The 13405-nt window shown below is 45.6% G+C and overlaps 1 protein-coding gene across 14 annotated transcripts in view; it reads left to right on the forward strand.

The window, feature by feature from the left end:
• The window catches only part of LOC105490635 (FERM domain containing 4A), a 699298-nt gene that overhangs the window by 532671 nt on the left and 153222 nt on the right, over positions 1-13405 (forward strand). For all 14 annotated transcript variants that reach the window (XM_011756455.3, XM_011756462.3, XM_011756457.3 and 11 more), the window contains one exon: positions 9781-9873. In XM_011756455.3, coding sequence (XP_011754757.1) covers positions 9781-9873 — 93 coding nt within the window. The remainder of the gene's footprint in view (positions 1-9780; positions 9874-13405) is intronic.

Here is a 13405-nt window from a genome sequence, read left to right on the forward strand (position 1 = left end):
AAGCCTTGGTGGTGCACTTGTAGTCCCAGCTACTCAGGAGGCTGAGGCAGGAGGATCACTTGAGCCCAGGAGTTCAAGACTGCAGTGACCTACTATTGTACCACCGCCCTCCAGCCCAGGTGACAGAGTGAGACCTCATCTCAAAAACAACAAAACTAATTAAAATCAAGAAGTAACTTATGGGCTATGGGGTGAGGTGGGAATGGAAGATCCCATTATCAGAAGCTATAGCCTGTAACTAAACAACTTTTATGCTATTCAGCAGAAATAATCAAACACACCCAAGTTGAAGTAATGATTGTCATCATCTGTTTAAATTTTAGTTTGAATCTCCTGTCATAAATTTTAAGAATTGCTTGTTGAATGCTGTAATTAAGTGTCTTTTGTTGTTGATTTTTGTTTTGGGTTTTTTTTTTTATGCCTTTAAAAAGTGTTTAGAAATATGAGGAAGAAAGAGAAGAAACTTGGTTAGCCATTACTCCAAATTTAAAAGACAGTTATAGTTAGAATTTATTTTCACATACCAGTTAATAATATGGGCTGGGCTTGAGACTCACACCTGTAATCCCAACACGTTGGGAGGCTGAGGCAGGAGAGTTGCTTGAGCCCGAGAGTTAGAGGCTACAGCAAGCTATGACTGCGCCACTGCTCTCCTGCCTGGGCAACAGAGCAAGACCCCAGACCCCATCTCTTAAAAAAAAAAAAAAAGAAAACAAGCAGCTTTTAACCTCTCATTTCATCACAGCCCCCTTTGAAATTTGAAGTTATCGAGACCATTCTGCCTAACACAGTGAAACCCCGTCTCTACTAAAAAAATACAAAAAACTGGGTGGGCGAGGTGGCGGACACCTGTAGTCTCAGCTACTCGGGCAGCTGAGGCAGGAGAATGGCGTGAACCCAGGGGGCAGAGCTTGCAGTGAGCTGAGATCTGGCCACTGCACTCCAGCCCGGGCGACAGAGTGAGACTCCGTCTCAAAAAAAAAAAAAAAAAAGAAATTTGAAGTTATATTCCCTTTCCTTCATAAAAGTTTACATACAAAATAAATTTTTGCTTAAATTTTAGAGTGCTCACAGACATCCTGTAGCCAGGATGTTAGTTTAAGAACCTAGATGGCAAACAATTAAGGATCTTTTCTTTCAGCAGACTGTATCCTAATTAATTGAATCACCTGATTGGTGCTGTCTGTGGAGTCTGATTTACTCAAACTGTTAAAGTTAAAATGGCCTGGCTGGGCACGGTGGCTCATGCCTATAATCCTAACACTTTGGGAGGCCGAGACGGGCAAATCACAAGGTCAAGAGATCAAGACCATCCTGGCCAACATGGTGAAACCCCATTTCTACTCAAAAAACAAACAAACAAAAAATTAGCTGGGCTTGGTGGCAGGCGCCTGTAATCCCAGCTAGTTGGGAGGCTGAGGCAGTAGATTGCAGTGAACCAAGATCGTGCCACCGCACTCCCACCTGGCAACAGAGCAAGACTCCGTCTCAACAAAAAAAAAAGAAAAAGAAAGAAAAAGAAAAAGGCCTGACTCATTGAAGACGCAACTTTAGAACCAGTGCCAGGAACACTGGTGCACGGGAGTGAGCTCGGGTCTGTGCTGTCCTTGCGTCCTTGCGTTTGCTTCACCCGTGACTGGCATTGGCTAGGGCCTCTGAAAAGGGTTCAGTTGTTCAGCATTCCTGGCCACTAGCTTATCTACAATTTAAAAATAAACAAAATAGAAAAGCAATTTTCCAGTTGCAGAAGAAACAACCGCAAGACACAGCTCTGGGAAAGAAATTTATTTAGAAATAGGTTTGGGATTTCCACGTATTATCTGCTGGATGGTGAGAGAGGAGAAAGTCAGTGGCTGCAGCCTCCGTGCCTGGCTTGTAATAACTGCTTCTGGGAGCACAGCATTCAGTGTTCATTACCACCTCTCAGACGACCCACGCTGTGTTGTCGGAAACAACGGCAAACACACAACAGTACCTTACATTTAGTGACCAGAGAAGTGCTTGAGCATAGCTCTTTCTGTGTACAGGTAAGATAAATAAAAAAAGAACGGTGCCCTCCAAGGAGAGCTTAGGGATGCGGCTTTCTCCCTCCTTTCCTTTCCGATGCAAATGACCAGAGGGAGCTGGGAACCTGGCACAGGTGAGCAGAGTGAATTCTTAATATGGAGACTGTTTACTTAGGATGGGAGCTGTGTCTATACAGCAATCCCTGAACCTACAAGAATATGGATCTGTGGGGCATATTGTGAAGCTGCTATATTCATTCTCTTAACAAATATTTATTTAGCATCTTCTGTTAACCACTGGAGATCCAGAAAGCACAGGTCCTTGACGCCTTGTTGAGCTTGTGTTTGTAGATTAGGAAGTGATTCACAAAACATGGTGTAGAAGCTGCTAGAAAAGAAAATTGGGGTCTGGGTATAGTGACTCATGCCTGCCATCCCAGTGCTTTGGGAGGCAGAGGTGGGAAGATTGCTTGAGGCCAGAAGTTTGAGGCCAACCTGGGCATCATGGCAAAACCCCTACTTTACAAAAAAAAATTGTTTTTAATTAGCCAGGAGTGGTAGTGTGCACCTGTAGTCCCAGCTATTCAGGAGGCTGAGATGGGAAGATCACTTGAGCCCAGGGGTTCAAGGCTGCAATGAGCTATGACTGCACCATTGCACTCCAGCCTGGGCAACAGAATGAGATTCTGTCTCTAAAAAACTAAAATAAAATATTTTTAAAAAGAAAATTTGGAATAGACTTAAGAAAACATAGTGGAGCCAACAATTTCTCCTGGGCTAGAGAGCCCCGGATTTAGTAATCTGGTGTCTCCAGTATACACCCTACTTTAACCTTCCTGTGTTGTTAAGGGTTTATAGTGAAATCAGTATCACTGGTCGGGTCCTTTTTTTTTTTTTTTTTTTTTTTTGAGATGGAGTCTTGTTCTGTCACCCAGGCTGGAGTGCAGTGGCACAGTCTCAGATCACTGCATTCTCTGTCTCCCAGGTTCAAGTGATTCTCATCCCTCAGCTTCCCTAGTAGCTGGGATTACAGGCATCTGCCACCACACCCAGCTAATTTTTTGTATTTTTAGTAGAGACAGGGTTTCACCATATTGGCCAGGCTGGTCTCAAACTCCTGGCTTCAGGTGATGCGCCCACCTCGACCTCCCAAAGTGCCTGGTCTGTCCTTGATGAACACACACACTACATGACAAGGATACTAAATACATCAACATTCTTCCATTTGAAGAACTCCTCTCCCCACCTCCATCCAGCAACATCTATAAGCATTTCATATACTTGGCCAGGTGTGGTGGCTAACACCTGTGATCCCAGCACTTCGGAAGGCTGAAGTGGGAGGATTGCTTGAAGCCAGGAGTTTGAGACCAGCCTGGACAACATAGCGAGACCCTGTCTCTACAAAAAAAAAAAAAAAAAACCACACACACAACTTTTCTAAAATTACCCAGGTGCAGTGGCATGTGGCTGTAGTTCCAGCTATTCCAGAGGCTGAGGCAGGAGGATCACCTGAGCCCAGGAGTTCAAGGCTGCCGTGAGCTATGATTGCACCACTGCCCTCCAACCTGGGCAACAGAGTGAGACCCTGTCTCTAAATAGATAAACATATAAGAACTCTCTCTTTGGCTTTCTGTAGAAATCATTCCATATGAAATTGCCTGTTACAATAAAAACATCTAGAAGCCAGGCAGTATCATTCTCTCCCTGGATCTGGAAAGTGACGGATTCAGATAGACTTATCACACACCTCCCCCCTCCAGTAACTATAAACAAAGCTCTCCCTGAGGCCATCACTGTTGAAGGTGCCAACACTTGAACCAAAAATCTATTTGTTTTATATGTAGAAGCTAAAAGCAATCTGTTAAATGAATGCATCCAATTTCTATTGCCCAGAAGCAATTGCATATTTATTACTGACCTGACAGTTTGACCTACTGCAACCATAAACCAAATGAGCGTTATCTTGCTCAGCTTTAAAGATAGTTATCAGTCACATAATAACAAAAATACTCTGAGTGGCTGCTGGGATGCTTTTTTTTTTTTTTTTTTTTTTTTTTGTGTGTGTGTGTGTGTGTGTGTGTGTATGTTATTATTGGCAAAGGCAATGAAGTGAGTTCTCAAATGAAAAATCAATGAGAATCATGAAAACCAAGCTATCAGGCATCTCTTAGTTAAACTGTATAAAGGAAATGCCTCTTTACCACTTTGCGTTCCATCCCATCCTAATGCAAAAGAATCATAAAAGGTTTGAGGAAAGCACTTGATGTCAGGATTGTGAAAGGTTTAATAGGAAAGCAAAAGCTTTTGCAGTGTGGAATTCTTGACCCTGTAGAGTACAGGAAATGTGACTTCGAGATGAGCAGAAAACAACATTTTGTATGTGTGTGTGACAGAGTCTCATCTGTCACCCAGGCTGGAGTGCATTGGCGAGATCTCAGCTCACTGCAAGCTTCACCTCCTGGGTTCATGCCATTCTCCTGCCTCAGCCTCCCGAGTAGCTGGAACTACAGGCGCCCGCCACCTCGCCCGGCTAATTTTTTGTATTTTTAGTAGAGACGGGGTTTCACCGTGTTAGCCAGGATGGTCTTGATCTCCTGACCTCATGATCTGCCCATCTCGGCCTCCCAAAGTGCTGGGATTACAGGCGTGAGCCACCGCGCCCGGCCGAAAACATTTTAACAAGTGCTGCAGCCAAAAGTGGTGGCCCCAGAATTATGGTTTCCAGTTCACTTTTTAATCCATCTTTCAGTTTTTGCCCAAATAGTGGGCAGTTTTCATAAGGGCCTTGGATGGGTCACATGTCCCTTCAGTCTGCCTTTATAAGCAGCCTTCAGTGAGAGACTTTTACATGCCCTTAAAATGGAGGCAGCTGACCTCCTTCCTCCTGAGGGTCCGAGGACTCCAGTCTGCCTCTCCACCGGCCACTGGAGCCATGCAAGGCCACACATCGTGATCCCCTCACAGGACTGGAGTGTTTGAGTTCAAGCAGGGAAAGTGGAGGAAGGAATGTCATTTGTCCTCAGAGGCCAACTATTCTGTGTAGGATCTTGTAGAAGTCATTCCAGCTTCCATGTTCTCTTTGCTTCCTGACCTTTTTTTTTTTTTTTCTTTTTTGAGACAGAGCCCCACTGTGTTGTCAGGCTGGAGTGCAGTGGTGCATTCTTGGCTCACTGCAATCTCTGCCTCCCCGGTTCAAGCGATTCTCCTGCCTCAGCCTCCCAAGTAGCTGGGACTACAGGCATGCACCACCACACCTGGCTAATTTTTGTATTTTTGGTAGAGACGGTGTTTCAGCATTTTGGCCAGGTTAATCTCAATCTGACCTCATGATCCACCCACCATGGCCTCCCAAAGTGCTGGGATTACAGGCGTGAGCCACTGCACCTGGCCCATTTTCTTCCTTTCCTTTCTAGTCTATTTAATTGCTTGATAATTGTTAAACCAATAGATGGCTGGGAACAAAGGAATTGCCAGTCAAATTCATTGCTTAAAAAGTCATTCTTTTAAAAAGTTTAATGTGGGGAATAAAGGTTTCTAGAAGGGGAATCCATCGGTTTGTCCTCTGTGGATGAAGAAGAATTGGCAGTGCGTAAACCCAACAGACTGGAATCCAAATGACATCTATCTGCGTCCCTTCACGAGACATGTCCCCACCTTGAAGTTCATCACATGTGAATGGTGACCCCCAGGGACCTAAGTCTAATCTCTTGCAGCATGTGTGGTCACTCGTGTGCCAATGGGTTGGGATGAGGATATCTCAAGCCTGGACCATTGGCTAATCTTGAATATTCCACAAGTGGAATATTCTCTCTCTCAGGTCCTCCTTATTCTTTGAGCTGGTGGCTGGAGAAGAATCACTGTATTTTTGTATCATTCCAGTCTGTGGGTGATTCAAAGCCTTATCTTGTAAGAATAATGAAAAGGTTTTTCCCCATAAGACTATTTATCATGAAATATGGTAAGGAAAAAGATGAATATTTAAGTCTACATTGTCATTGGATGGCTTGCTCTTATAGGTATTCATTCAAATCAATGAGCAAATACTTCTTTTGAGCACCTAACAGTTGCTAGACACTGCTAGGTTTTGGGGGATAATTTCTATAAATGTTGAAAACTGATTATTGAGAGACAGGTCATGTTTTTTGTTTGCTTGCTTTGTTTTTTGAGATGGAGTCTCATTCTGTCACCCAGGCCAGAGTGCAGTCGTGCCATCTCAGCTCACTGCAACCTCCGCCTCCTGGGTTCAAGCAATTCTTCTGCCTCAGCCTCCTGAGTAGCTGGGATTACAGGCATGTGCCACCACGCCTGGCTAATTTTTGTATTTTTTTTAGTAGGGATGGGGTTTCACCATGTTGGTCAGGCTGGTCTCGAACTCCTGACCTCGTGATCCGCCCGCCTCGGCCTCCCAAAGTGCTAGGATTTCAGGCGGTGAGCCACCTCACCCAGCCCAGGTCACGTTTTTTAAAAATAACTAATTGTACAAGATTATGCCAGATGCCTTGAAGATGATATAAACCAGAAGCCCTGGAGAAGTTTGAAAGAAACCCCAGACTTAGGCAATCAAGGAAGACTTCACAAAAATAAGACTTGAACTCCGCCTTGGACAATGGCTGAACATTCAGACAAAGGGATGGAGAGACGGTTCTCTAGTTCCAAGGAGGAGAGGCAGCATGAGTGAAGGCCAGGCACACGCCATACACATGGTGTGCTTGCAGGAGGCTGAGCCCCAAGAGAAGACCCACAGAGTTTGGGGGCATTTTCAGAGGCAGGAAGGAAGTGGTTGCAGCTTAAGATAATTGGACACATTCCAGTTGACCAGACATGCACACATTCTCCTCATGAGGTAGATCTTGTGGCATTTTCCAGATATAAAAAGTCAACTGGTGTCGGGCACAGTGGCTCACGCCTGTCATCCCAGGACTTTGGAAGGCTGAGGCAGGTGGATTGCCTGAGTTCAGGAGTTTGTGACCAGCCTTGGCAACACAGTGAAATGCTGTCTCTACTAAAATACAAAAGAATAGCTGGGCGTGGCAGCATGTGCCTGTAGTCCCAGCTACTCAGGAGGCTGAAGCAGGAGAATTGCTTGAACCCTGAGCGCGGAGGTTGCAGTGAGCCAAGATCACACCACTGCACTCCAGCCTGGGCGACAGAGTAACACTCTGTCTCAAAAAAAAAAAAAAAAAAAAAAAAAAGTCAGCTGGGGAAAATGAATGCATAGAGAGCCAGTTCTGTAGACTGGGAAGTGCAGACATGGGTGAGCCCCCAGGGTGGGTGCCGTAAGGGTTGGAGGAGGACCCCCCGTCCTACCTGGTGTGTGGTGTGGGAAGACTTTCTGGAGTAGAGACATGAGAACTGAGTCCTGCAGGATGGGCTGGGGAAGAAGGAAGGGAAGGGCATACTGGGACAAAGGAACAGCATGAGCTAAGGAACAGAGGTTTGAAACATCGTGGTACCTGTGGGGCATTATCAGGCATGGGCAGAGATGACATTGGCACCCAGACCTTCTGTTTCCTGATCTTGTGTTCTAGTCAGAACAGAATTTATCCCAGCTTTCTGGAAGAAGTTGCTCCTGTTATTTTACTTACAATACTCTCTTCCCTTTATTTATTTACTTATTTGTGAGACGGAGTCTCACTCTGTTGCCCAGGCTGGAGTGCAGTGGCACGATCTCGGCTCACTGCAAGGTCCGCCTCCTGGGTTCCTGCCATTCTCTTGCCTCAGCCTCCTGAGTAGCTGGGACTACAGGCTCCCGCCACCACGCCCGGCTAATTTTTCGTATTTTTTAGTAGAGACGGGGTTTCACCGTGTTAGCCAGGATGGTCTTGATTTCCTGACCTTGTGATCCGCCCACCTTGGCCTCCCAAAGTGCTGGGATTACAGGCATGAGCCACCACGCCTGCCCTATTTGTTTATTTTTTTCTTGAGACAGAGTTTCTCTCTGTCACCTAGGCTGGAGGGCAATGGTGCGATTTCAGCTCACTGCAACCTCCACCTTCCGAGTTCAAGCGATTCTCCTGCCTCAGCCTCCCGAGTAGCTGGGATTACAGACACCTGCCACCGCGTCTGGCTAATTTTTTGTATTTTTAGTAGAGACGGAGTTTCACCACGCTGGCGAGGCTGATTTGGAACTCCAGACCTCAAGTGATCTGCTTGCCTTCACCTCCCAAAGTGCTGGGATTACAGGCTTGAGCCACTGCGCCCAACCCTTTCATTTATTTTTTTTACTTTTCCTATATTCAGAGCAAGGTAATAAAAAGATAAAGTTCATGCAATTTTTTTTTTCCAACTGGAGATTCTTAGAAAGAGGAAAAACAGGCCAAAGTTCTTCAGGTGGTCACTATTCTAAGGCAGGTCCAAAAGGCTTCCCTGTAGCCACAGGTGTGGGTTTTGTGGAGAGAGATTTTTTTTTTTGGGTTTTTTTTTTTTTCTTGTGCAAAAGGTGCAGTTTGAGTGAAGCCTCAAAAAGGGGTTGGAAGCCACTTGTGTGTTTTCTCTTTCCTTTGTTGGGGGTTTAAGCATGTACTGAGAGGAGCAAGCGTTTTTAGACAATGATGCATACAGATTTTGTTTCTCATTATCCACAGTCCTTAGCACACATGTCACACGGCATCAGCCACCAGGGACATGCAGTGGGGTCAGTTGGGTCTGTTCCATGTGAATTTACTCCATAAAGTGATTCTAGGACTGTCTTCTCCAGGACGATGGGCTGACGTTGGATACAGAGAGCAGGGAAAGGAAAGAGTAAATTCTTCAGCTTGGTTTTCCATGGCTTTGCCCCACTCTTCCAACACCGACCTCCCAGACGTGGCCCCCAGGGCTCTCCCTAGCCTCATGGCTTTCCACTCACAGGACACTAAGACGCTGGGGTCCTCCCTCACCACAGGGCCTTTGCACAGGCTGGTCTTTCTGCCTGGAAAGTGGTTCTCTTCTGAGGATCTCTTGCCTCAGCCTTCCAAAGTGCTGGGATTAAAGGCATGAGCCACTGCCCCCGGCAGTAAGTTTAACATTTTAAGACACTGTGTGTGGTTTGCTTTTCACTCCAGCAAGATGTGGTGAGGATTGCTAACATGTTCTCAAGTGTGCTTTCAGTCTTTCAGGACAAAAGACAGTTGGGAGTGTGGTGGAAAGGCAGTTCAGGACAAGAAGGAGAGTTCTGATTACATTTTCGTTTCAGTGTTTCCCTGAGAAACAGCAGGTCTCAATCCCTTCACTTTCCAGTTCCTATTTTCCCCCCTCACACTACACAGTATCCACTGCTGACTCGGTATCCCCTACATAATCCCACTGGGTTCTTCAGTACTGAAAAGCTAGTAATAAGGTGAAGGTGGCCGGGTACAGTGGCTCGCGCCTATAATCCCAGCGCTTTGGGAGGCTTAGGCGGGCGGATCACGTGAGGTCAGGAGTTTGAGACCAGCCTGACCAACATGGTGAAACCCCGTCTCTACTAAAAATACAAAAATTAACCTGGTGTGGTGGCTCATGCTTGTAATCCTAGCTATTCAGGAGGCTGAGGCAGGGAATCGCTTGAACCCAGGAGGCGGAGGTTGCAGTGAGCCAAGATCGTGCCATTGCACTCCAGCCTGGGTCACAGAGCAAGACTTTGTCTCAAAAAAATAAAAAATAAAACTTAAACAAAGAAATTTAAAAATAAGGTGAAGATAAGATTGAAGTTTATCTACGATCCAGCACATTCTGCTCCATATATACCTTCAACCCAAAAAAGAAAATTCTGCAAAATGCAAATCCCTAACCAATTTGTCTCTATTTTCCTCAGGGGACACTTAAACTGGCTTCAACTAGATCGAAGAGTATTGGAACATGACTTCCCTAAAAAGTCGGGACCTGTGGTTTTATACTTTTGTGTCAGGTATGTACACCTGGTGTCTATACTTTTGCTTCTTTGTGTTCTTTATCAGAAAAGTCTGGGAGGGCAGAGTGATTCCGTGGAATGAGAGCTCAAGTTTGTCTTGGTTCATCGCCAGGGATAAAAGTTGTAGTAGAGCTGCGTGCCTCACAGATGGAAACACGGGGTGCGAGGGTGCAGGGCGTGCCTGTGAGTGTGCCCGTGAGTGTGCAAGGACGTGTGTGTTATGCATTTGCACTAGGATGCTTGTGTGGAATGATGAGAAAAACTTTTTTCTGCCTTTTTGGGGAGGGTCATATATCTCAAACAATGAGTCTCTTATAGCACAGGCCGTGGGATTCTTTCTTGGGTGCAATTTGAAACTACATAACAAAAGCCTTTGTATCCTTTCCTTTCAGAAGGGATGCCACTTGAATCTCGTGAAACTTGGGTAGTTTATCCCAAATAGGAGTAGTCGAAACCCAGCAGCAAACCACAGGCCCATCTGCATTTCCTGCCAAGGGAGGATACAGTTTAATAACATATCAGAAACAATAGGCATTTTTCTATTCATAAATCTAGTCTCAGAAATTTTGTTTTGTGCTTGCAAAGGGAACTATTTGTGGGCTATAGTGATTTAAACAGTTAATATTTGCAGCAGTCTTATGAAGACAACAGGACTTACTACTTCTGTTTGCAAAAGGTTCTGAGAAGCCGGAGGCTGGGCAGGTCAGGGGTTCAGGGGCAAAGTCTGAATTGGTAGCAAAGTCAGAATCTGAGCCCCCAATCCAGCAGCTCCTAAACACTCAGTCTGTGGAGCCACCAGGTTCTTTCTCTCCAGAACCTTGACTAACACAAGTACAGAAGCATTAAGTCCTGATGCCTCAGTCTTTACATGGACACTAACACTAAACACCCAGGCCATACACTCTGTTCTTTTAAAATATACTAACAGAAATTCAGGAGCGAGACACAAATGATATGCAATTCTGTCGTTCCTAAAGAGCACGATCAGGAATGCAGTTTCAGACATAGACATCCTTAAGCTGCACAAGGCATTAGAAGAGCTTCAAACAAGAGTTAAAGGGTCCACTTAGCAGGCTCGAGTGTATGACTTTTCCTTAGCTGGCAGAGTAAATTTCAACTTGCGCTTAATGCGTTTTTGATTTGTTTAACAGCTGTGAACATATCCAAGCTCATCTTAGTTATTTCTATTATTGGTGGGAATGATTTCAATGCCATATTCTCTTTAATGGTGTATACAGTTTCTCAGATTTATGGCAAAGCAACCATATAAAGCAAATAGTAACAATTCCTCTGGGAGGGGCAGGTGGTATCAGGCAGGACTCCAGTTTCATGGAAGCAGGTCATTAACCTGTCATCGCAGTTGGATGAGTGCATTTACCATATATCAGGCTCTCCCCACCTCCCTGGTGATGTTCACCAACGTTAGCCAAGAGGAGAAAATCTTGGGCTTGGCTGCCTAGTAGGTGTTTTATTCCAATTTGTGGGGGTCCTTGCAGGAGAGCTTGGGGCACCTTGACATTGATGCTGGATGTGTCATTCTCTAAGATACACAGGTCTTTCCAAATCACTCCAAGCCTGTCTTCTCTGCATAAAAGCAGGTAACCCAGCATTGCAGAAGTGAAATAGTTGCTAGCAATAGAGAGAATTGGGGAATGGGATGGCCGAAGACCGAGATATAACATCCACTTCTGATCCACAGCCATGACAGACACTTCCACCATCACCACCCGTTTTTCTAGTCGGCCAAAGCAGGAACCTCAAAGAACATTCATTTGAGAGAAAAATTTCCAAATCCACATTTAGGGACCGCCATTCTCCACTATGTCTTTATACACGCCACCTAGCAGAATGCGCTCCTCCTTCTCCAGCTCCTATGGAAGCGAATCTTTCTGGAAATGTCACATTCCAATTGCCTCCTGCAGCCCCACCTGAGTACTCCAAACTCAGCAGGTCCAAAGCCAAATTTATGACCTTCTCTCTCCTCCCTTAACCTTCCATGGTCCCATCAAATCTGTGGCATCGTCATCTACTCAGTCACATAGGCTACACATCTTGAAGTCTTCTGTCCTCTTCCTGGAATTATTTATTTATTTATTTATTTATTTATTTTGAGATGGATTCTCTCTCTGGCGCCCAGGCTGGACTGCAATGGCATGATCTCGGCTCACTGCAACCTCCACCTCCCAAGTTCAAGAGATTCTCCTGCCTCAGCCTCCTGAGCAGCTGGGATTATAGGCACCCACCACCACACCCAGCTAATTTTTGTATTTTTAGTAGAGACGGTGTTTCACCATGTTGGTCAGGCTTTTCTGGAATTCCTGACCTCTGGTGATCCATCCACCTCGGCCTCCCAACCTAGAATTTTTATGTGCATTAATTCTCTGCTGCTGCTTCCAAAATCTCCCTCTGCACTGCCCTCTCCTCCTCATTGCCTGAACTCAGGCCCTCACCAGTCAGTTGACCTATTGCAGCAGCCTCCAAGGGTGGGGTGGGGGGTGTCACCAGCAACCTCACTACCCTGAGTTCCCACTTCTTAGCTGGCCGAGAAGTGCAGTAACAAAACACCAATCATTTGTTTTCTCCAAGAGAGGAGGCAGATTCTCGATATAGGTGAATTCCATCTCTTTACCTTGCTTTTCATCCTGGGAAGAATCCTCTATTTATAACCTGACATCTGCCTAGCGATGCTCACAGGCGGTTTTCTGCAAAGGAGTGGTAAGAGAATCATCTTCATCAAAAGCCCAGAACTTGGAATAGGCTTGAGTCCGTAAAAGAGCTTCTCTCCAGCTGGGTACCTTTCCAGTGTGTTTCTGAACAGAAGCGCGGTTGGACTCTGAGCAGCCTCCAGCCTCCAGCCGTGACACCTGCATATCTTGATGCAGTCTGACTCCCAGGTTCCTCACATCCTTTCTCCTTCGGTATAAATGTCTGTATGTTACATCTGCATACCACATGTCTAGGTAGCCTTCGTGGCAAAGCAGAATCGAACCACCTGATAAAAGAGGGCCACGGTAGGCTGGGCATGGTGGTGCATGCCTGTACTTTGGGAGGGCAAGGTGGGCGGATCACCTGAAGTTAGGAGGTCAAGACCAGCCCGGCCAACATGGTGAAACCCCATCTCTACTAAAAATACAAAAATTAGCCAGGCATGGTGGTGCGTGCCTGTAGTCCCAGCTACTTGGAAGGCTGAGGCAGGAGAATCACTTGAACCTGGGAGGCAGAGGTTGCAGTGAGCGGAGATTGTGCCACTGCACTCCAGCCTGGGCAACAGAGCAAGACCCCATCTCACACACACACACAAAGAAACAGAGGGTCATGGAAAAGATAACTAAGTACCCGAAGGTACGTTTTAGAAAGTCAGAGAATGGAGGTATTAACACTGTATGGCTGAGTACCCCAGGATGGGCTATTATTTGGGATTTATATATTATTCTGATATAATACATATGCAAAACACCAGGCTGAATCATCCCCTCCATTCAACAGATTAGGAAATATAAGACCCAAATATATTAAATAATGCGAATTG

This window comes from Macaca nemestrina, chromosome 9, assembly GCF_043159975.1.
Source record: "Macaca nemestrina isolate mMacNem1 chromosome 9, mMacNem.hap1, whole genome shotgun sequence".
NCBI classification, from domain to species: Eukaryota; Metazoa; Chordata; class Mammalia; order Primates; family Cercopithecidae; genus Macaca; species Macaca nemestrina.